General features: G+C 45.5%; 1 protein-coding gene across 5 annotated transcripts in view; it reads right to left on the minus strand.

Annotated features, from left to right (window-relative positions):
• The window catches only part of LOC115089674 (probable E3 ubiquitin-protein ligase HERC3), a 189,277-nt gene that overhangs the window by 96,094 nt on the left and 70,656 nt on the right, over positions 1-22,527 (minus strand). For 4 of the 5 annotated variants that reach the window (XM_029597861.1, XM_029597878.1, XM_029597871.1 and 1 more), the window contains 3 exons: positions 9,520-9,650; positions 3,093-3,253; positions 448-521 (listed from right to left, as the gene is read on the minus strand). In XM_029597861.1, coding sequence (XP_029453721.1) covers positions 448-521; positions 3,093-3,253; positions 9,520-9,650 — 366 coding nt within the window. The remainder of the gene's footprint in view (positions 1-447; positions 522-3,092; positions 3,254-9,519; positions 9,651-22,527) is intronic. The other variant, XM_029597892.1, reaches the window with a different exon arrangement.

Consider the following 22,527-nt stretch of genomic DNA (forward strand, 5'->3'; position numbering starts at 1 on the left):
AGAAGAAGAGGAAAAATGGGGGATATTTAAAAATAAAACAAACCAAACCTATTTCTTTCAAATCATGCTGACCATTCCATGAGGGCTATATGATGCCTGTCAGAACAAGGACATTGGTTTCAGAGAAAGAAGTATAGAGGGAGCTTGTGCCCGTTTTCATGTGTTCAGATTTGGAACATTATTACTACAGTTTTGTGCCACGGTCTTACTTGGGATTTCAACTTATAGTTAAACCCAGCTTTTGCATAAAATGTTCCGGTTCTGCAGCTGTGCCTGAGCTGCAAGCACCATAACACTAAATAAACCAAACAAGCGCTAAAACCTGGCTTAGTGGCCATGTAAGGACCTTCCTATACTTCCATGTCAAACGTGGACCCATAAACGTAGCTTTAAAAAAAAAAAAAGGGGGGGGGGAGGGTAGCACCAAAATATTATACCTTTGCTTACCTCGTATTTGGTGCAAAGCACAAAAGTTTGGTCTCCACCAGAGAAGATTCGTTTAACATAAACGAGTGAGCCTGCTGGCAAATGGATGCAATGACATTATTTGTACAAGAAACTATAAGCCCCGCCCAGCATGCAGACAAGACAAGTCATTCTCTTATCGTTCTTGATACAAGTATACACCTATTCTATATATCTGGATAAAAATGATTTTATAACCGAAGACTGGAAAGTGCTCTGACTAATGGAGAACAAACTACTTAGAGAGTAAACTATAAATGAAGGTGATGGAAGTCCCTACTACTGATGCATTAGTCCCATATCCTCATTACTGTACTGCAAGGACATGGAAGGACCATAATATTTATTGTTATTAGCCTTTCTAAAACATGTTGAAAGTGAGATCCAGCAAATAAAAATTCCATAAGCATAGTAAGCCATAATAAATCACAAAGCAGAAGAGGCTGCACACGGTTGCAGAATATCTTGTGCACATGTGGCCTTGTGATATTGTGGCCTCCTATTAAAAACTGCTCCAGGCCTGCTTCCAAGACATCCTGTTTCATGACAAGGGATGGGCAGGTGAGATTCAGTGCAGCACAAATGCAGCAAGCACCACTTTTAGAAGTGTTTAAAAAAAAAAAAATTGTTTGAATTGCAGAGGCCCCATTTTGGTAGGTATTTTTACTGAAATCAGAACCTTGCAGCTTTACTGCTCTCTTTTACATTATGTTTGCCTAACAGAAGGATATTTTAAACACTTGTAAAATAGACACGTATGCCGCATTCATGCTGCATTGTCTATGTTGCTGCTCCTAGAAGGCACAGAACTGCCCAGCTTGGGAAGGGGGCACATACCACGTTTACCATTTGCGGCAAAAGAACCAAAAAAAAAACCGAACAACTCACGCAAGCTAGAACAGTAGAAAAAATGGCTAATGCCAGGCCAATTTTCGTTTGTTTTCAGCAAGTTAAAGCATGTTTTCTTTTTAAATTCCTCTAAAATCTGCTCCCCTCCCCCCCTTCAGGGGGAGAAAAAAAAAAAAAGAAAGGTGGTTGATATTCAAAGGCTTTCTCTCGGTAACCTCTGGAGTTCCCTGGACAAAAAGACTGGAAATTTCCACCCCCCAGCTAAATTGTATCCATTGTAACTCATTGGCCACACTAAATTTATTCAGATAAAAAGATGCAGTGGTGGAGGCGTGGTTAAATTTTAGCTGGTGAGCATACAGTTAGAGTAAGTCTGGTTGGAAAGTTATCTGATTCAGTTGTAACCGGGTATATTCAGCAGCAGACTTACCCAACTGAGTGTCACCGAACAGCCAGATAAAGTTATCTGGGGAGATTTCCTGCTCACCAGTCCCCTGGTCCTTGAGGGAAATGAAGATGCCTGGATTTCAGGGTAACTACCGTATTTTTCGCTCCATAAGACGCACTTTTTTTCCCCCAAAAGTGGGGGGAAATATCTGTGCGTCTTATGGAGTGAATATTAAAAAAAAGTTAAAAATCTAACAAAACCCCCGCCCCCTCCTGACCCCCCCCAGACCTGCCATAAGTCCCTGGTAGTCCAGCGGGGGTCCAGAAGCGGTCCGGGAGCGATCTCCTGGACTTGGGCCGTTGGCTGCCAGCAATCAAAATGGCGCCGACGACCCCTTTGCCCTCACGGGGACTACCGCTGGCATGGGTCGACCCCAGTGACATAGTAAGGGCAAAGGGCCGTCGGCGCCATTTTGATTACTGGCAGATGATGGCCATTTGCCCTTAATATGTCACAGGGGCTACCGCTGCCATTGGTCGACCCCAGTGACATAGTAAGGGCAAAGGGTCGTCGGTGCCATTTTGATTGCTGGCAGCCGATGGTCCAAGTTCAGGAGATCGCTCCCGGACCCCCGCTGGCCACCAGGGACTTTTGGCAGGTCTTGGGGGGGGATCAGGAGTGTGGGGGGTTGTTAATTAATTTAAAGGGTTGGGATGGGGGTTTTTGTTTGGGGGGGGGGTTCCCACAGAATTAGAAAGACAAAAGTTTTCTGATCTGGGGAATGGACAAAAATGGCCCTCCCCAGACCCGAAAACAAAATGGGGAGAAAAAAAATGTTATGCACTCCATAAGACGTACAGACGCCCAGGGACAGAGCAGGTTTAGCACAATTTTTATTTTTTTTTTAATTTTCCCCCTCTGAATCCTAGGTGCGTCTTATCGTCAGGTGCGTCTTATGGAGCAAAAATTCCGGTAAACTATGCCAATTCAGTTTGTTTATAGACCACATGTATGGAGATACATTTGATGGATATTCACTGTGGATTCAAAAGAAGCCTGATTTAGGGCCCTTGAGACCCTTCCCACAGAATAAAAATATAAAGCCTCAAAAAACATTTTAGGTTAATATTAAAATTTTCTATAGATTAGTGGTTAGAGCAGCATGCTATGAACCAGGGAAACCAGGGTTCAAATCCCACTGCTGTTCCTTGTGACCTTGGGCAAATCACTTCACCCTCCATTGCCTCAGGTACAAACTTGTAAGTCTTCTGGGAACAGGAAAATACCTACAGTACCTGAATGTAATTTGCTTTGAAATGCTGAAAAATGGAAAATAAAAAAAAAAACCCAAAACATTACCACGTAGATAAATTCTTAGCAAGATACTTACCGGCTGCTGCAGAGACCTGCCCAGGATGTGTTGCCCAGCTGCCCTTGACCAGCACTGGACATTTCATGTTAACAGTGTGCCCTGTGCCAAGCTGGCCTCCAGTACCACAGCCGAAGGCGTAGATCACTCCTGAAGAAGGCACGAAGGCTAGCGTGTGTTGTCTGCAACATATGTGATGAAGATTCCACTTTAGGGTCATTCTTATACAAAGCCCAATAAAAAGTTTATAAAAAGGAGAAAATGGCATCTAAGCAAAAACTTATGAAAGGGGGAGGGGGGCCTGAGAAATTCTGTCCTGGCTAATCGACATGTATAGAATAGATTATAAACAGAAGTGCACAACCATGGTCTTCAAGGGCAACAAACAGGCCTAGCTTTCAGGCAATTTTTTTACTTTAAAATATTTCTGTATATTTCTGGTTAAAACATGTATACTACCCCGATTCTCTTTTGAATAAAGCAGAGTTGCTTACCTGTAACAGGTGTTCTCCGAGGACAACAGGATGTTATTCTTCATACATGGGTGACATCATCAAATGGAGCCCCAATGTGGAAAACTTATGTCAAAGTTTCTAGAATTTTGACTAGGCACACTGAGCATGCCTTATACCATGCATCCATGTGGGGTCCCCTCTGCAGTCTTTTAACATAGAATTATGATTAAAATAAAAAATAGGAGACACCCAACTCCATGGGGTAAGTGGGCAGATTTTGTGGGGATAACATACTGCTGTCCTCGGAGAACACCTGCTACAAATGAGCAACTTTGCTTTCTCTGAGAACAAGATGGTAGTCCTCACACAAGGGTGAATACCTAGCTAGAGACTGCTCCCCAACACAAGAGTACCAACAACAAAAGGGTGCCAACGGCCACACTACCACCAGTGCTGTTGGTAACAGAGGAAGAGATAGCCTCAACCCAAATAATGGGCCCTAGGCAGGAGAGTTGGATTCTACACCTCAAACAGGTTCCGAAGGACAGATCGGCCAAACCTACTGTCACATCAGCCATCTCTGTCCAGACTGTAATGAGATGTTAATGTGTGGAAAGAATTCCACGTCACACCCTTGCAGATCTCCTCCATGGGAACTGCTTGCAAGTGGGCCACTGATGCTGCCATGGCGCCAATAGAATGAGTCTTGACATGACCCCCAAGATGAAGTCCTGCCTCGGCATAACAGAAGGAGATGCAATCTGCTTAGCTAATTGGATATTGTCTGTTTGGCAATGCCAATGCCCAACCTATTTCTATCAAAAGAAATAAAAAGCTGGGTAGACTGTCTATGGGCTGCTGTCCATTCCAGATAGAAGGCTTAGGCTCGCTTACAGTCCTAATTGTGCACTGCTTTTTCACCTTGGTTCAAATGGGATCTGGGAAAGAATGTTGGCAGTACAATTGACTGGTTAAGATGGAAGTCCTTCACCATCTTAGGCAGGAACTTAGGGTGCACATGCAAGACCATCCTGTCATGATAAAAAACTTAACATAGAAACATAGAAATGACGGCAGAAGAAGACCAAACGGCCCATCCAGTCTGCCCAGCAAGCTTTCGCAATTTTTTTTTTTACCCTCTCATACTTAACTGTTACTCTTGGCCCTTAGTAACCTTTTGGTTCTATTTCCCTTTCACCCCTGCCATTAATGTAGAGAGCAGTGCTGGATAACGTAAGGTGGATAAATCACTAAGGCCTAGGGCTCACTGATCCTGCAAGATGAGGTGACCGCCACCAAAAATATGATCTTCCTGGTTAGGTACTTCAGGTCACAGATGTGTAGCAGCTCAAAAGGAGCTTTCATCAGCTGAGTTAACACCACACTGAGGTCTCAAGACACAGTGGGAGGCATTAGTGGAAGCTTCAATTGAAGCAGGCCCTGCATGAAACAACTACAGACTGTACAGAGATGGGCGTACTATCCACACCTTGGTGGTATGCGCCAATTGCTTTGAGTTGAATTCTAACAGAGTTGGTCTTTAAGTCAGCTTCCGATAGATGTAGAAGGTAATCAAGCAGTTTTTGTGTGGGGCAAGAGAATAAATCTAGGGCCTTCTGCTCACACCACACAGAAAACCTCCTCCACTTCGGTCCATAGGACATTCTAGTAGAAGGCTTTCTAGAAGCTAACAGGCCCTGAGACACATTCCTCTGAAAGATCAAGAGGCTGCAGGATTAACCTCAACATCCAAACTGTGAGTGACAGGGCCTGATGGTTAGGATGCTACAGACTTCCTTAATCTTGTGTGATGAGATCTGGGGAAGTCCCCAGATTGATCGGTTCCCGGATGGACTACCATAGGAGTGGAAACCAGATCTGTCTTGGCCAGTGAGGGGCTATGAGGCTCATAGTCCCCCCTGTCCTCACGAAGCTTCAAGAGAGTCTTTGCCACTAGGAGAATTGGAGGACACACATACAGAAGACCCTTGCCTCAATGACGGGCAAGGGCATAAGAGGCTGGTCTGTTGTCTGATCTGTACAGGGAGCAGAGGAATCTTCCTGTTGCAGGATGGACATGAACAGATCTACGCCCGAGCTTCCCAAGGAGGAATATCTGATTCGCTACCCCCTGTCCAGGGACCACACATGAGGTCTAAAAGCTTGACTCAGTCTGTCCGCTACCATGTTCTCTGTCCCAGCCAGGTACATGGCCCTGAGCACCATCCCGAGGGACAGGGCCCATATCACTTCTGGACCACTTTCTGACACAGGAGGTATGATCCCGTGCCTCCCTGCTTGTTCATATATGGCACTTGTTCATATGGCATTGTTCATATGGCACTGCTTGTTCATATGGCACTGCCAGGTTAAAGCACCTGTAGCTTTAACCTGTATTCTCTATTGTATTTTCTTGTTTATTATCCGCCTTTACCTTTCTTCCAGCTACGTTAGCTTCCAAGTTCTTACCCCTTGTTGAATGTAACTTTGCCTTATTTCACCTCTTTTATTTAATTTAATTTAGTTACGCTTCAGTTATACCCTTGTTAAATGTAAACCGATCCGATATGGTTATTACTATGAAGGTCGGTATAAAAAAGTGTTAAATAAATAAATAAATATACCACATGGCTACCGTGTTGTCTGTTTGGATAAGGACAACTTTGTTGGACAGCAGATCCCTGAAAGCTCATAGCGCATACCTGAACTCCCGAAACTCCAGGAAATTGAGCACTCTTGAGCTGACCAGAGGCCCTGGGTCCTGAGCCCATCTACATGAGCTCCCTACCCCAGGGTGGATGCATCTGTGGTTAGGACATTTTTGGGCAGGGAGACTTCAAAAAGAGATCCCCTGCTCCAGATTTGAAACTTCCCGCCACCAGGACAATGAATCCTGGAGAGACGAGGTGACTCGAATGCAAACCTGGAGGCTCTGCGTGGTCTGGCGCTACTGTGACCTCAGAGTCTATTGGGTTCTGCGCATGCGACATGGACGGTTGCGGCCATATGGCCCAACAGCCTCAACTTGTGCCAGGCTGACATCTGCTGGCTCTGTTGGATCTCTGCTGCAATGGTTGTCAAGGTGACGGGCCCTCTGTTGAGGCAGGAAAGCCTTGGCTGGCAGGTCTCCTATGAAGTCTAATTGAAGTGACGGGCTGAGATGGGACTTTGGGTAGTTGAGAATAAACCCTAGTGACTCCAACACCCAGATGGCCACATGCATGAACCTCGTGGCCCCTACCCAGATACAGGAAAACATGCACTCCTAGCCTGCACCACCATGGCCAAGCATTTTGTGAAGACCTGCGGAGCTGATGAGAGCCTGAACGGCAACACCCGGTACTGGAAGTGCTGTTTTCCCACTGCAAATCTGAGATACTTCCTGTGATAGAGGAAGATCTCAATATGACTATATGCGTCCTTTAGGTTGAGGGCGCATAGCCAGTTCCCTTTTTGCAAAAGGGGGATCAGGTGCCCAGGGAAACCATCTTGAACTTTTCTTTTCTTAGAAACTTGTTCAAGGCCCTTAGGTCTAAGATGGGATGGAGTCCTCCTGTTCTCTTTAGAATCAGGAAGTACCTGGAGGAGAATCCCCACCCTCTTTGCCCTGGTGGTACAGGCTCGCCCACTCTGGCCATAAAGAGGGAGGAGAGCTCCGCTAGTAGCATCTGCTGATGAGCTACCACAGCCCCCAAGATGGGCACAGAGGGCAATTTGGCGGGACACCCAATAGATTCAATTGGAACTCTTGACAGACAATGGACAGAACCCACTGGTCCAAGGTTGTACTGGGCCACTGGTTTGCAAAGAGCCGCAGCCTACCCCTGACCAGACGGTCCATCATCGTGGGTACGGGCAACTGGCCTACACTTCCTACCACCCAGTCAAAACCCTGTCCCCGGAGTTGACAATTGCCGGCTGGGGCTTGGCGGTTCTCTGCTGCCTAGGACAGCCATGGAAGCCCAGATGATGTGGATGGGAGTGAGGGGGCAGAGTATAGTACTTCCTTTGGCAAAAGAAAGACTTCCTTGGCCCGTCTTGCCAGCCTCCTAGAAGAGAAGGACGAAGAGTTATTGGAAGGTTAAATGGTGGTCCTGAAATTGGGTCACAGCACCTCTTCTCCCTATCTCTGAAGAGATTCTCCCCAATACACAGTATGTCAGCGAGTCATTCCTGTACCTCTGGCTGGAGATCTGAGGCCCGCAGCCATGCCATTCTGTGGGTGCCAATTCCGTTGCAGAGACTCTCGATGTCATCTCAAAAGCATCATAGGTTGCACGGACCAGAGGGAACCAGGACTCCTGGTTGTCAGGACCCTGGAGGGTGCAGCAAAAGCAGCACAAGGATCACCAACCTCCTGTTCGCCCGACTCGACCTAAGGGATGGCCCATGAAGGTGCCTAAACAACTCAGGGAGTGACTCCTTCGATCTTCTTACTCCTGAAACTAAGTCTAAACTTTTTTTTTTAATTTAGACTGCAGGATTGTACCTCTAGCATCTACTGGAGACAGAGAAATATTGAGGGACTGAAGGTGGCACTTTCGGTTATGTAGCAGTGCCTTAAAGCTTTTGTTCTCTGCCTCCATCTGCTTGTAGGGATGCAAAACTCACTTGTCTGGACTGATCTGGGATACGAACGGGAACAGTAAATATTTCTTCACAGAGAGGGTGGTGTATGCCTGGAATGCCCTTTCAGAGGAGGTTGTGAAGATGAAACAGTAAATGAATTCAAAAGGGCATGGGATAAAGACTGTGGATCCCTAAAGGCTAGAGGTGGAAATAATGAAAAGGGTGCATGAGGGTAACCTTCTCAGTGCGGCAGCTATTACCCTAATAGAAGGCATGGGGGTTACTTCCCTTAATCAATTAGCCTTCATGAATTTGACACAACTGCAGCATCGCTTTCTGCTTCGATGATGGGGGGAGGGGAATTGGATTCAGGTGTCAGCCAATGCTGGGCCCAGACTTTTATGGTCCGGTGTACTGATACACAGACATTAGGGGAAAAAGTATAGGATTGCTTCTGCAGCATCCTAAAGCAAAGCATGTTCAAGTAGCATTGCCTGAATTGATCAAGAAGGCTGCTCGCTCTGTAAAAATGTTGATAGTAATTTCTTTTTTGGGTTTGACACTGCTTGGTTTTGAATGTTAATATTACTACCCTTAAGATAAAGCTTGGGGGTAACCTGCATGGAGCGGCAGTTACTACCATAGGGAACTTGCTGAGTAGACCCTGATAGACCATTTGGTCTTTTTCTGCCATCATTACTATGTTATTACGAGTTAAAGCAGGTGGTCTGTCACATCCAGTGATTTTACGAAGAGTCAGGAACAGGTCACAGGTTAAATTAATTTGGAAGCTAGTCTAGTCCTCAACAGGCCTTTGTCTGTGTTGTGAAACCAGCAAGTGTCCTCTGTATAGAGGGACGGCGGGGGGGGGGGGGGGGGGGCATTCCATTCCACACTAATACAACATTCTCCAGATGCAATATATGAAAAGGGGCAGGTAAAGGGGTAGAGAAACACAACCCCAAACACTGCAGTTCCAAACACGGAGTGACTGCTACCACATTCACCTCCCTCCACTAGTGTTTAGAAATTGTCACACAGAAGCCATTTCTGCGCATGAAAAAAAACATGAGTTTATGCGCATAAATGGCTCGTTATAAAATTGCTGGTGTGTGTGTGTATAAAAGAATGCATGTAACATACATTTCGTGCATACTTTTAGGTGCACAAATACGCATTTTGGTGGCAGAGTTGGCGTGGAGTTTGGATTTACTCACAAGCTTAATTTTACATATTATGCTCGTAAATTAACAGCACAAGTTACATGCTGCAGAAAGCATATGTGCGGCTGTGCAGGCCAGTTTATGCGTGTTATTTTGGAAAAATTTTCAAAGCAAACTTATGTGCTTACCTGCTGCATAAGTTATCTGCGATGTTATAAAAAGATTACCCTCTTAAAATGGTAAGGGAAAGTGATCACTTACCTGCCACAGGCAATTTGGGAGACTTCGCTGCCCATCAGCTCTAGAACCCTTCTTGGATTAACCTCGTCCTGGAAGGAATTATGGCCCAGCTGCCCACAAGCACCAGCTCCAAAAGTGAAGATTCCTCCACTCTAAAAAAAACAAACAAAACCCCAAGGTCATCCAGGTCACTGCCTTGTACAGTACAAGTCCTCTCTGTTTCTACAGTGCTGCCTCAACTTCAACAGGAACTAAGTGTAGATAAAATAAGACATCTCTCCTTATCTTATTTTCTTTCCTAGGGAGGCTCATTCAGAAGCAATGTTTATATCGTGAGAGTCTTGGCAGGGCACAGGCAAAAGCTAGATACAGGTACCACATGCTACACACAGTACAAAGTATAAAGAAATCATTTTCACCTTCTTCACTACACAAACAATTCTCATGGTGTTACATAGTCTATTTGTTTAAAAGTCTTTCCACTGCCAATTTGTAGAAATGTCCTCAGATAACGGGTCTACCATGGCAGGACTGAATACACAGAGATTTTTCCCCATACCACTGGCTAAGTTTGAAGACTTGATTAATTTCACACTGTGGTTTAATCACTCATGTTCAGACTGGATACATGAACACATCCCATCAGGAAGGAAAAATGTCCTTTGCAAGCTTAGACAAAGATCAACCTTCCTCATTGCCTTCTAACTTAAAATGATGGCAAACTTATCTTAGACTAGATCACAAAATGATCTATATTCCACAACTCACAAAGAAGTAATCGCACATTCATTTACGATATATGGCTTCAAGTGAAAAATTCCACCTCCCCATCTCTCCCATGTATCAAAAGTACATACAGTAAAAAAAAAAAAAGTTCTCCACAATCAGGGGCAGTTTGCAGGAAAATCAGCCTGGGGAATTTTTTTGAAAACTGGCCCATGGGGTATCTGACTTCCTCATGTGCTTTCCCTGCAGCATTATGATTCAGCCGCTCCCAAATGCTCATCAAGCCGACCCTTTAGAGGCACATCATATCACCTAGAGCAGCGATTCTCAACCGGTGTGTCGCCAAGCACCGGCAGGTGTGTCACGGCTCTTGGTGTCCCACTGCCCCGGTTGTACTTCCCCGTTCCCTGTCCCCACTGGCCAATGGCAAGCCTTCTCCATTCTTCCTGCCACCGCGCAGGCCAATCGGAAACCTCCTCTCTTCTACCAGCCAGTGGAAGTAGGAAGAAGGGAGGAAGCTTCTGATTGGGTGGTGAGGCAGAAGGGAAATAGCATAGGCCGGGGGTTGGGAGGAGTGGCAGTGTCGAAGTGAGGCCGCCACAGGAGCTCATACCCGTGGCTGCGAAGAGGAAACCCGACCCCCAACGAAGCAAGGCCGCCACGGGAGCTCATCCCCGTGGCCGCGAAGAGGAAACCCGATGCCAATGAATCAAGGCCGCCACAGGATCCCATCCCCGTGGCGGCAAAAAAGAAGTCCCGCTGGAGTAAAGCCGTGGAGGAACTGGAGCCCATCCCTGCAGCAAAGAAAGAAGAGGTTTGGCGGTGAGGCCCGGTGCATGCATGTGTGAATGAGAACCTGAGTGAGGGCTGGTGTGTGTGTGGGTGTGAATCGGTGCCTGGGTGAGGGCTGGTGTGAATGGGTGCGAGAGCATGTGTGTGATTTTTGAGCTTGTATATGAGACAGTATGTGTGTGATAGAGAGAGAGACTGGTCAGGGAGGTGGATGTGTTTCTGGGTGAGAGAGAGACTGGTCAGGAAGATGACTAATGTGTGAGTGAGTAACTGGTTGTGGGCCCTAAGAAGAGGATCGTGAGGACAGAGCTTCAGCAGCTGCTGCTGCTTGTGCTTTTGGCCTGCAAGAGAAAGGAGTAGGAGAGTTGCTGGAGAGGGTAAGTAAAGGTGGCTTTTTAAGTTTATTTTTCTTGATTGACTGCCATTTTAATTATTGGGTATTATGTAATCTGTCTGTTTTGAAATATTGAATTGGTATTTGGACAATTTTTAAAATAGTTTTTATGAGTTTTTAATTGTTGGATGTTATTCTGTTCATCAGCTGTTTTGAAACATTTATTAGTATAGTTTTACAATTATTTCTGCGTGGGGTTCTACAGCAGCTTGGCTTACTCTGTTTTCCTAATACGAAGTATATTGGTGTTTAGGGCCTAGTTTAATATTTATAGTGTTACCTTTTCATAGATAGGGTTGTTACTGTTGGAGTGCATGCCTTAATGCAGGTGTAACTTTGTGCAGATTAGTTTGTGTGCATTATTGCAGATCCTGGGATTGTTAGGTGCTATATTTGTTTCCATTTCTCCAGGTTCACACTGCATACAGAGTGGCTTTTTTGGTTTTCCATTCCAGTTTGTCTCCATAATTTATAATTTGTGGTCTTTCTGTCCTTGGTGAAGGTCGGCTTTGTGTGTGACCGAGGTGAAGTATTTTACTAGCATGTAGGCATTTGTATCAATCTTATATGTTGTGTTTTCTCAAAAGGACATGCATTAGTGGTAAATTACTGTCTTTTCATAAGGAAGACTATTGTGCCTGGTAGTAAAGGGAGTTTGTTTTGCTTTTACTGGGATGTCACCAGAACATCTTTTTTGTATGGTGAGTTATACAGGGTAATGCCCTAGATCTGCTCTGCACTCATTGCTGGGGGTTGAGGGGATTCCTGTGGATGCAGAGTGCATGTTTACATATAGCCCCTTTACGGTCACATGTTCAGTGTGTCACGCATGTGAGAACCATCTGTCAGGTGTGTCCTGGCCAAAAAAAGGTTGAGAACCAATGAGCCTGGCAGAATTGATCCAAAAAATCTCCAAGATAAATTTTCACATTTTTCCCTAAATAACTAAGTAGTACATTACAGCCTGGAGCAGGGATAAGCAAAGAGAGCTGCAGTCTCCCTTCCATCCATACAATCAGTTGGTTCCCCCACAAGTTTGGTACATCTTATATATATATATATATATATATCCATCCTGGATTTTTGGTCTGGTGTTAAAACCTCTTGTCAATCAGCTCTTGAACCATTTGCCAAGCAATGAGACAACCACCCTGCCAACCAGTGTCAGGCGCACACAGACACACGCTCTCAGACAACATGCCCAGTCACTCAGACAGATTTTAAGACTGAGAAATCTTTATTGGCACATACTCTTTGGATGTCTCTCTCTCTCTCTCTGACAGACACACAAACTCTCTCTTGCTCTCACACAAATACACACACAGAGGGGCCGATGCAATATCATGTTTTCCTAACATGCACAACAATCTCTCCTGGGCGCCCAATGCTATAATATGATCTGTCGCACTAAAAAGAAGGTGCTAGGGAGAAATTGTGTATCCCTAGCGCTCAAATGCATTGGGTTCCCAGGAGACATGCGTGGGGAAGGGAAGCAGAACAACCACCGTGAAATTAAACCAAAAGATCCCCAGCTGTTTTCAAGCGACCTTTATGATCTTGTTATTTTTCTTATCCAAGACCTTAGGCAACGTTGAGGAGGAAGTAAGTGCATCCTCTGCACTTACTAGACAGTTTCGGCACTGCTCTAAAAACCAGACTTGTTTTGTTGCAAGTTTCAAAAGAAACAAAAAAAAAAAAAATCATGAAGGAGGAGTGAAATGTATTGTATTCGGGATAATAAAGAAAACATCAGAATATAGGTCAGGGATAGGATTCAATCTTGGAAGGTGTAGACCACAAGCCCTGGTTACATCTCGTTGCTATGAGCCCTTGAACTCGTGGAATGACAACACCAGCTTCAGGGCTGGCGTTAAGTTTGCCATGTTAAAAAGGGTGCGCTGGGCAACTGCACAATTGAGAGACCCTTCTGCACAATGTAAATAATTTCCATTAAGAGAGACATTACGGCACAATGTAAATAATCTATCTCTGTAAAGATTATATAATTCTTGTCTATCCCTGTCTCCTTCCTCCCCCAGTTTCAACAACCTTGTTATATTGTAACTTTTTACTTCCTTGGCACTGGTTAAAAGAACAAAGTTATTGCACCCCTTGTTATCTGTAAACCGGCATGATATGATTGTATCATGAATGCCGGTATAGAAAAGCTTTAAATAAATAAATAATTTTCTGCATCTAGGGGTAATAGCTAATAGCCTCATGTACATGGAATTTACATGTGATGAACGCCATTAGCTACACATTTGTTTGAGCACGCATTTTGGACTCGCTAATCCCCTCGCTAGACGAACTCCCGATGCAGTATCACCAAAACGTGCGTCCAACCATGCTGGGCTGGGCACACGTTATTTGCATCGGCCTAAGAGCAAGTGAGTGTCAGAGAGAACACCACCTATACACACATAACATTCTCAGATACTAAAGGGGGTAATAATCAAAAAGATTTACACGTATAAAAGTAGCATATACCATAGCAATTTTTATAAGCCTGTTTACATGCTGAAAAATCAGTTTTAAGCACATAAATTATTTTGTAAATTACCTCCATAGTGTGTACGGGGGTATTTCTCTCTCTGTCACAAAGACACACACACACAGTCACTCTCTCTACATATACACTCTGCTGTTGTGCTCACACAGGGAGTGCCCCACACCCCAGCACTGCTACATCATTATATTAAGTTCTCGCTTGCTGCCAGCCCTTTCCCAGCCTGCAGCAGTCCCATCCCTTCCCGATTCTCGCTGGTTCCACAGCCAGCTGTTCTTCTCAGAGTAGCCTCACAAACACTGCACGGCCACTTCCTGGCTCGCCTACTTCCTTTATGTGCTTGTAGCTTACCTCCACTGCCCACCCCATCACCAACACCACTCCAATGCATTACCATTGACTGTGCACTACAGAGTCTTCTGCTTTTATGGTTCCCCAGGCTCGGCTCTGCCTACCTATTCTAGGGGAGGGGGGGGGGGGGGAGGGGCCGGGGACCAGACGTGATCCATGCCTTTCCCTGGGCTTTAAAAAAAAAAAAAAAAATAAATATTAAGCCCTGGCCAAGACCGGGAAGAGAAACAGACTCAAAGCAGCAAAGCTCCAGGTAGAATCCTCCTTTCCCATGGGAAAGCAGTACAGCCAGGGCTGGTGCACAGGTAAGCAGGAGCCATAGGCAAGCCTTACAGCCTTGCATCCCCCCAGCCTCACCCTTCTCAAAAAATTAAAAAGTAAACGTCCTTTTCCATGTAAAATCTATTATAAATGTATACAGTACAGTTTTGAGATAAAAATATTACTTAAAATGTGCATTTAGGGCCTGATTTTCAACAGCATTTACATGCTTAAAACTGGGTTTTATACATATAAATGCACTTTACCTGTGTAAATGGGCTTTTGAAAATTGCTACACTAGATGCCATTGAATCGTCCATAGGATTTACCAGTGAAAGTGCACCTTTCGTGTGTATATAGCTTTTGCAAATTGTTATGATAGTAAGTTACATTTACCCGCCTTAACTCCTTTAAAAATTACCTCCTGTATTTACATGCACTGCTGTAGTGCCAACCAGACAACCCTGCAAAAAACCAACAAGACAGTTGGAACCCCTATGATATTAGGTCTAGGATAAAGTGTGTGGAGTGGACGAGGCCTTCAAAAAGCCATGCGTAAACAATTAAAATTACAATATAGTAAACCTCCCATATGAAAACTGACCTGCAAGTTCTCAAATAAACAACTCTACTTATGAACTCTACAATGCAAATATTACCACCAATACACCTATTAGGAAAACAGAACAAGCCAAGCTGCTACAGAGCACTACATAGAAACTACAATCTAACAGAATACCCCACCTTAGTCACATGTGCAGAACAGACTGACAGACCCTCACCAAATAAAGAATAAAGAAACCATAAAGTAAAACAAAAACTGAACTAGAAACCACAAGCCAGACGCTATATGCAGTGCAACAATGGAAAAACAAACAAAAAAAAAATTCAATAAAACATAATAGGAAAACCAAACTAAAAAAAATATTTCAAAAAACAGTTGAATAGAACATCCAATAATTAAACTCATATATACATTTTTTTTAAATTTCCCAAACACCAAGAAAAGATTTCAAAACAAACACCACCCAAAAAGTATTAAAAATAAATAAATAAATCTCTGTTTTCCATACCCAGGAACTTTTGATTCCATTCACCCTTTCATAGTCATGAATCAGATGGGTGTGGGGAACACACAAACTCTCTCCTCTCTTATATACACACATTCTCTAACACAGAGGTGAGCAAACTCAGGGGGCAAACCGCCCAAGAGGATCTTAAACCTGAAAGGGGGCAAGGGGGGGGCACACTGGCTGCCCAATCATTAAAGAAAAAAATAGCTATGCTGAGTTTCAGGGCCGTGGAAGCACTGCAAGTTTGGGGGGAGGGTGGGGGTAGTTGCCAAAGCATAGCATGTCATGGCTTAGCCACGTGTCTTTTAGTGTGCCAGGGAGAGGATCTGCAGAGATGGGGAAAGCTGCTTGCTCTGTGGCAGAACTGGACATGAGAACAGTTCCTGTGGTGGTTCCACAACCCAGGAAGAGCTGCCACCCTCAGCCTAGGAGGAGCTCCGGCTGCTGCCAGGTCCTTACTCAGGGAGAGAGATCACAGCTGTTGCCCACTAGAGGAAAAGTGGTGGTGAGGTTGGGGAGGGAAATAGGCAAAGAGATCCCAGAGAATGAAGAAGTGGAGGGACGAGATGGAGGAGGTGAAGAAGAGAGAATGAAAGCAAGAAGTGTAAAAAAGTTAAATAAGCAAATAAAAACATGAGAAAATAAAGACGAGTAAATAAGATACAATAAGAGGGAAAAAAAAGGAAAAGTTAATGAGAAAAAAAAAAAAAAAAAGTTTGGCAGGTGGGATGGAGGTCTCAGTTTCTAAAAATATTTTGGCTAGCGTCTCGGTTTTTAAAAAAGTTTTCCAGTTCTTACCAGTATGGTGTAGAGTGTGTGTCTGTGTTTGTCTGGCATGTGGTCTATGTCTCTGGGTGTGATATGGTCTGTATGCCTGTGCATCTCTCTATGTCTGGGTATGTTGTGTCTATGCCTGTGTCTTCTTGAGGGGTGGTGTGTGTGTGTGTAGATGTGGCATATCTATGCCTAATCTGGATGTTTAGTTTCTCTCTTTCTCTGTGGTGTGTCTGTCTCTCTCTGTCTGTCTGGGTATGGGGTAATTGTGTCTGTCTGGGCATCTGTTTCACTCTGTTGGTCTGGGTGTGGGGTATCTCTTTCTCTGTGTCTGTCTGGGTACGGGGTCCGTCTTTCTGTGTCCGTGTACATTTATATGTGAGCTTACTCCTTTCAGAGATACTTAAAGAGAAACTAAATGGGGGCTTTGAGCCACTGGCTGGTGGTGTGGTAGCCTGGTGAATACCTTTCACATATGTACGTGTGTGTATAGATATTTTTTTTTTTTGAGCCACAGCCCCTCCTTCCATTAATGCAACTGGGTGGGGCACTTCAAGATGACTTACTATATAATCTTAGGCTACTCGAGAGGCATCTCCATGGGACTAAGTGGTAATGATCAAACACCTGCAGCTTCCCTTTGATTGCTGGAGGAGGAAGATGAAAAAAATGCCTGCTTATGTACAGCTTTTGTACCTACTTGCATAGTTTCCTCAGGATCAGGCTAAATATTTGGCCAAAACATGTGAGGGTTTGTTTGCATATATCACATGGTGTTCTCATCAGCACTTTATCTTCCCTTACTATAAGCTTTCTAGAAGTAAGGCAGCAGGGGTATTATAATTGTTTGCTTTTAACAATTTAACAAAACACCGTGCCAGATATAAAAGAACAGAGAGAAAATAAAAATAAATACTAAAAGCAAAAAAGATCCCCACTATCCAATAATGTGCATACAGGATATCAAAAATTCCTCCAGGATTTATTTGCCAAGCAAGTAATTCCCTTGCATTGTAACACCCATCCTCTCAAAAAGCTATTTTAAAGGGTTTTTTGGGGGGAGGGGTGCAATTTATTGCTACATTTGGGGGAATCAGCAGTAACAAGGTGCACACAAATACCATAATCAGTGGTAATACAACGGTGTTAACTAATGTTAACAAATGTTAAAAAGTCAATACCCATTAGTATATAATTCCAGTTATTGTTCTATTACCAGTGCTTCCTGGTGACTGCTTAACAGCAGTGTTATATGTCAGGCCGTAAGCATATAGCACTGAAAACTGAGGCATCAGTTCAAACCCTTCAAAGGGTCACTTATAGCAGCACTGCCATCTACAATCCTAACAGACTGTTTTTCTCTTGGCTATGTTACTTTCCCTTTTGGTCTTAATCCCAGGACTCCTTCCCACTTTGTGCTCAAAGTTTACTGCTTATGTCTTTAAAACATTTTTTTGGATAGCAGAGTTGCTTACCTGTAACAGGTGTTCTCCTAGAACAGCAGGATGTTAGTCCTCACACATGGGATGGAGCCAGACAGAAAACTTATGTCAAAGTTTCTGGAATTTCGAATGTGTAGACTGAGCCTGCCCAGCATGCCCTATACCACGTGGGGTCCCTCTTCAGTCTCGTAATACAGAACAACAATTAAAATTAAAAAAACCAGGAGAAACCCAATTCCGCAGCATGGTGGCGGGTTTCGTGAGGACTAACATCCTGCTGTCCTAGGAGAACACCTGTTACAAAGTAAGCAACTCTGCTTTCTCCTAGGACAAGCAGGATGGTGGTCCTCACACACGACGGAATCCCTAGCTACAGGCCGCTCCCCAATACAAAAGGGCCCAACAAGCACCAACCAGATGCCAACTGGCACAACAATCACAGTGTTGTTGGTAACAGAGGGGGAAACAGCCTGAACCCAAACAATGGGCCCTGGTCAGGAAGAGTTGGGTTCTACACCTCAGAGATTTCGAAGGATAGATTGGCCGAACCTACTGTCACGTTGACCATCCCTATCCAGACAGTAGTGAAAAACGAATATGTGGAAACAACTCCACGTTGCAGCCTTGCAGATCTCCTCTACAGGAAGTGCTCAAAGTGGGCCACCAATGTTGCCATGGCTCTAACATAATGAGCCTTGACATGACCCCCAAGATGCAGTCCCGCCTGGGCATAACAGAAGGAAATGTAATCTGCTAGCCAAATGGATAGTGTCTGTTTGGCAACAGCAATTCCCAACCCCAATTCCCCAGCAATTTCTGTCAAAAGAAATAAAAAAAAAAGTTGGGTGGACTGTTTATGGGATTCTGTCCACTCCAGATAGAAGGCTAAGGCGCTCTTGCAATCCAAACTGAGTTGTGCTCGTTCGCCTTCGTGCGAATGGGGCCTGGGAAAGAATGTTGGCAGGACAATTGGTTAAGATGGAAATCCATCACCACCTTAGGCAGGAATATAGGGTGCATACGCAAATCCACCCTGTCATGATAAAACTTGATATAAAGGTGGATAAGTCACTAAGGTCTTGAGCTCGCTGACCCTACGCACGGAAATGACTGCCAAAAAAAATGACCTTCTGGGTCAGGTACTTCAGATCACAGAGAGCAGTGGTTCAAAAGGAGCTATCATCAGCTGAGCAAGCACCATGCTGAGGTGCCAAGACACAGCGGGAAGCCTTAGGGGAGGCTTCAACTGATGCAGGTTCCGCATGAAGCATACAACTATAGGTTGTACAGAGATGGGCGTACCATCTACACCTTGGTGGTATGCGCCAACTGTACTCAGATGAACTCTGTTAGAGTTTGTTTTCAAGCCAACCTCTAAAAGGGGTAGGAGTTAGTCAAGCAGTTTTTGCATAGGGCATGATAATGGATCCATTGTTTTCTGCTCACACCACACAAAAAACCTCCTCCACTTCAGCCCGTAGGACTTTATAGTGGAAAGCATTCTGGAAGACACTAGGACCAGAGACACATCCTCTGAAAGATCGAGCAGCTGAAGGATTAACCTATCAACATCCAAGCTGTGAGCAACAGTGCTCGGAGGTTGGGATGTTGCAGCCTGCCCGGATCCTGCATGATGAGATCTGGGGAAGTCCTCAGACTGATTGGTCTCCGGAAGGACAACTCTCAAAGGAGTGGAAACCAGATCTGTCTCAGCCAATGAGAGGCTATGAAAACCGTAGTCCCTTGGTCCTCGCGAAGCTTCAAGACAGTCTTCATGTCTAGAGGAATAGGAGGATATGCGCACTGAAGAACTCTGCTACAATGTAGGGCAAAGGCGTCTGAGGCTGGTTTGCAGTCTCACCTGTACAGGGAGCAGAACTGAATCACCTTTCTGTGGCAGGGGGACATAAACAAGTCCACAACCGGGTTTCCCCTAGAGGCGGAAGCTCCAGTTCAATACCCCCTGGCCCAGAGACCATTTGTGGGGTCTGAAGGCACACCAGTCTGTCCGCATTCATATTCTCTGTTCCGGCCAGATACATAGCCCTGAGTACCATCCCGTGGGACAGGCCCCAGGACCAGATCTGGACCACTTCCCGACACAGGAGGTACGACCCTGTGCCTCCCTGCTTGTTCACATATCACATCGCAACTTGGTTGCCTGTTTGTATCAGGACAATTTTGTTGGATATGCTGATCTCTGAAAGTCCATAGCGCATACCTGATTACTTGGAGCTCCAGGAAGTTGATGTAATACCGTGCTTCTTGGGTGAACCATATGCCCTGGTGGCAGAGCCCTTTCACATGAGCTCCCCACCCCAAGGTAGACACAGCCATGTTTAGGACAATTTTGGTAGGAGGATTTTGGATATTCCCCATTCCAAATTTGAGAGAGCCCACCACCAGGACAAAGTCCCGGAGAGATTAAGTGACTCAGATGTGAGCCCAGAAGCTCTGCGTGGCCTGATGTCACTGTAACTTCGGGGTCCATTGGGACCTGCGCTTGTGTAAGCATGCCAAGGGAGTAACATGGATGGTTGCGGCCATGTAACTCAATAGCTTCAACATGTGCTGAGCTGAAACCTGCTGGCTCTATTGAATCACCGCCGCTACGGACACCAAGGTAATCACCTTGGATCGTGGCAGGAAGGCATTTGCCTGAGCCGTGTCTAGCAGGGCTCCTATGAAGTCCAATAGAGGTGAAGGGCTGAGATGGGACTTTGAGAAAAGTTGATGATGAACTCTAGTGACTCCAACACCTGGATGGTCAAGCACAAGGTCCAATCAGCCCCTGCCTGAGAGGTGGCTCTTGACCAGCCAATCATCCAAGTAAGGGAAAACATGCACGCCCAGTCTACAGAGGTGCACCCCCACCATGGCCAGACATTCTGTAAAGATAAGTGGAGCTGACACTAGCCCGAATGGCAACACTCTGTACTGGAAGTGCTGTTTTCCTATCACAAATCTGAGATACTTCCTTTGACCTGGGAAGGTCTTGATGTGAGTGTATGTGTCCTTTAAATCGAGGGAGCATAGTCAGTCCCCTTTTTGCAGGAGGGGAATCAGGGTGCCCAGGGAAACCATCTTGAACTTTTCTTTTTTGAGAAATCTGTTCAAGGCCCTCAGTTCTAGGATGGGATAGAATCCCTGTTCTCTTTGGAATCAGGAAGTACTGGGAGTAGAATCCCTGCCCTCTTTGCCTTGGTGGAACAGGATCAACCAATCTAACCATTAAGAGGGCAGAAAACTCACATAACAGTACCTCCTGATGCACTACTGGCCCCCAAAACAGGCATGGAGGGCAATTTGGCAGGATGTCCAATATATGTTCAATTGGTACCCTTCACGGACTATGGACAGAACCCACTGGTCCGAGGTTATACTGTGCCACCGATCCGCAAAGAACCATAGTGTGCCCCTGACTGGGGAATCCAGCGTCTTGGGTACAGGTGGCAGGCTCATGCTTCCTATGATCCAGCCAAAATCCCATCCCAGGATTCGGCTGGTGAGCCGGCTGGGGCTTTGGATATCTGTTGCCTGGGATGGCCATGGGAGTTGGAAGATATTACTTCCTCTGGTGGTAGAAAGACTTCCTCTGACCCTGCCTCGCAGAAGTGCTGGCAGAGAGCTGTTGGAGGGTCTCATAGTGATCCCATATCTGGGCCACCACGTCCGGCACCTTACCTCTGAAGTGATTCTCTCCTGCACATGGGAAGTCAGTGAGTCTTTCCTGTACCTCTGACCGGAGATCCAAAGCCTGTAGCCATGCCATCCTGTGGGCACAGATTCCCACTGTAGAGATGATGCCTTCTCAAAAACATCTTAGGTTGAACGAACTTTGTGTTTTCCACACTCCAAGCCCTTGTCGCACCAGCAATAAGGAAGAGGGTCTTGCTGCTGTTCAGGCAGTCTTTCGGCTACCTCTTGCACCTACTTCCAGAGGTTGCGTGAGAATTGGCTCATGTACAGCTGATAAGAGGCAATGAGGGCAATGAGCATGGCCCCTTGGAACACTTTTCTCCCATCGCTCTATGATCCTTGCCCTGGGGCGCCAAGGCATGTGTCCGAGAGTGCTTGGCCTTCTTGAGAGCGGATTCGACCACTACCCAACTGGTGTGACAGCGCTTCTTGAATCCGGTAGCCTGTTGGACGAGGTAAACCCCATCCGCCTTCCTGTTGACAGGAAGTACTGTAAGGGGGTGTTCCCAGATCCTCAGCAGCAACTCCTTAAAGATCTCATGTACTGGGACCATCATGATCTCTTTAGGAGCCTTCATGAACTAGAGTATTTCCAGCATCTTGTGCCTGGCATCCTCCTCTTGTTATTAACTGAAAAGGGATGGCCTCAGGCATTGTCTGGACAAACCCTTCGACGGTCAAGTCCTATGGAGGAGACGGCTCCGAGGGGAGACCTTCGAGTCCACAATGTCATCCCCCCAGGGGTTATACGGGACCTCATCCTCATTGTAATCCACAGGGGTGCTCGGCCTTCATCCAGAGGCATGGGCATCTGTGGCACCGGTGCTGGCCCCAGCAGAGCTAAATGGGGGGGGGGGGGGGCTGCAGGCCTCAGTGTCCTTGTCAGCCTTGATGGAGCTTCCTCCTCTGAGGAATTGGCAACAAGCACTGTATCAGTTGAAGGAAGCATCGGTGCCTTGCTAGGCATTAATGGCCTCCCAAGAACAGACACCAACTGGGTCGGTAACA

Source organism: Rhinatrema bivittatum, chromosome 1 (assembly GCF_901001135.1).
Source record: "Rhinatrema bivittatum chromosome 1, aRhiBiv1.1, whole genome shotgun sequence".
Classification (NCBI taxonomy): domain Eukaryota; kingdom Metazoa; phylum Chordata; class Amphibia; order Gymnophiona; family Rhinatrematidae; genus Rhinatrema; species Rhinatrema bivittatum.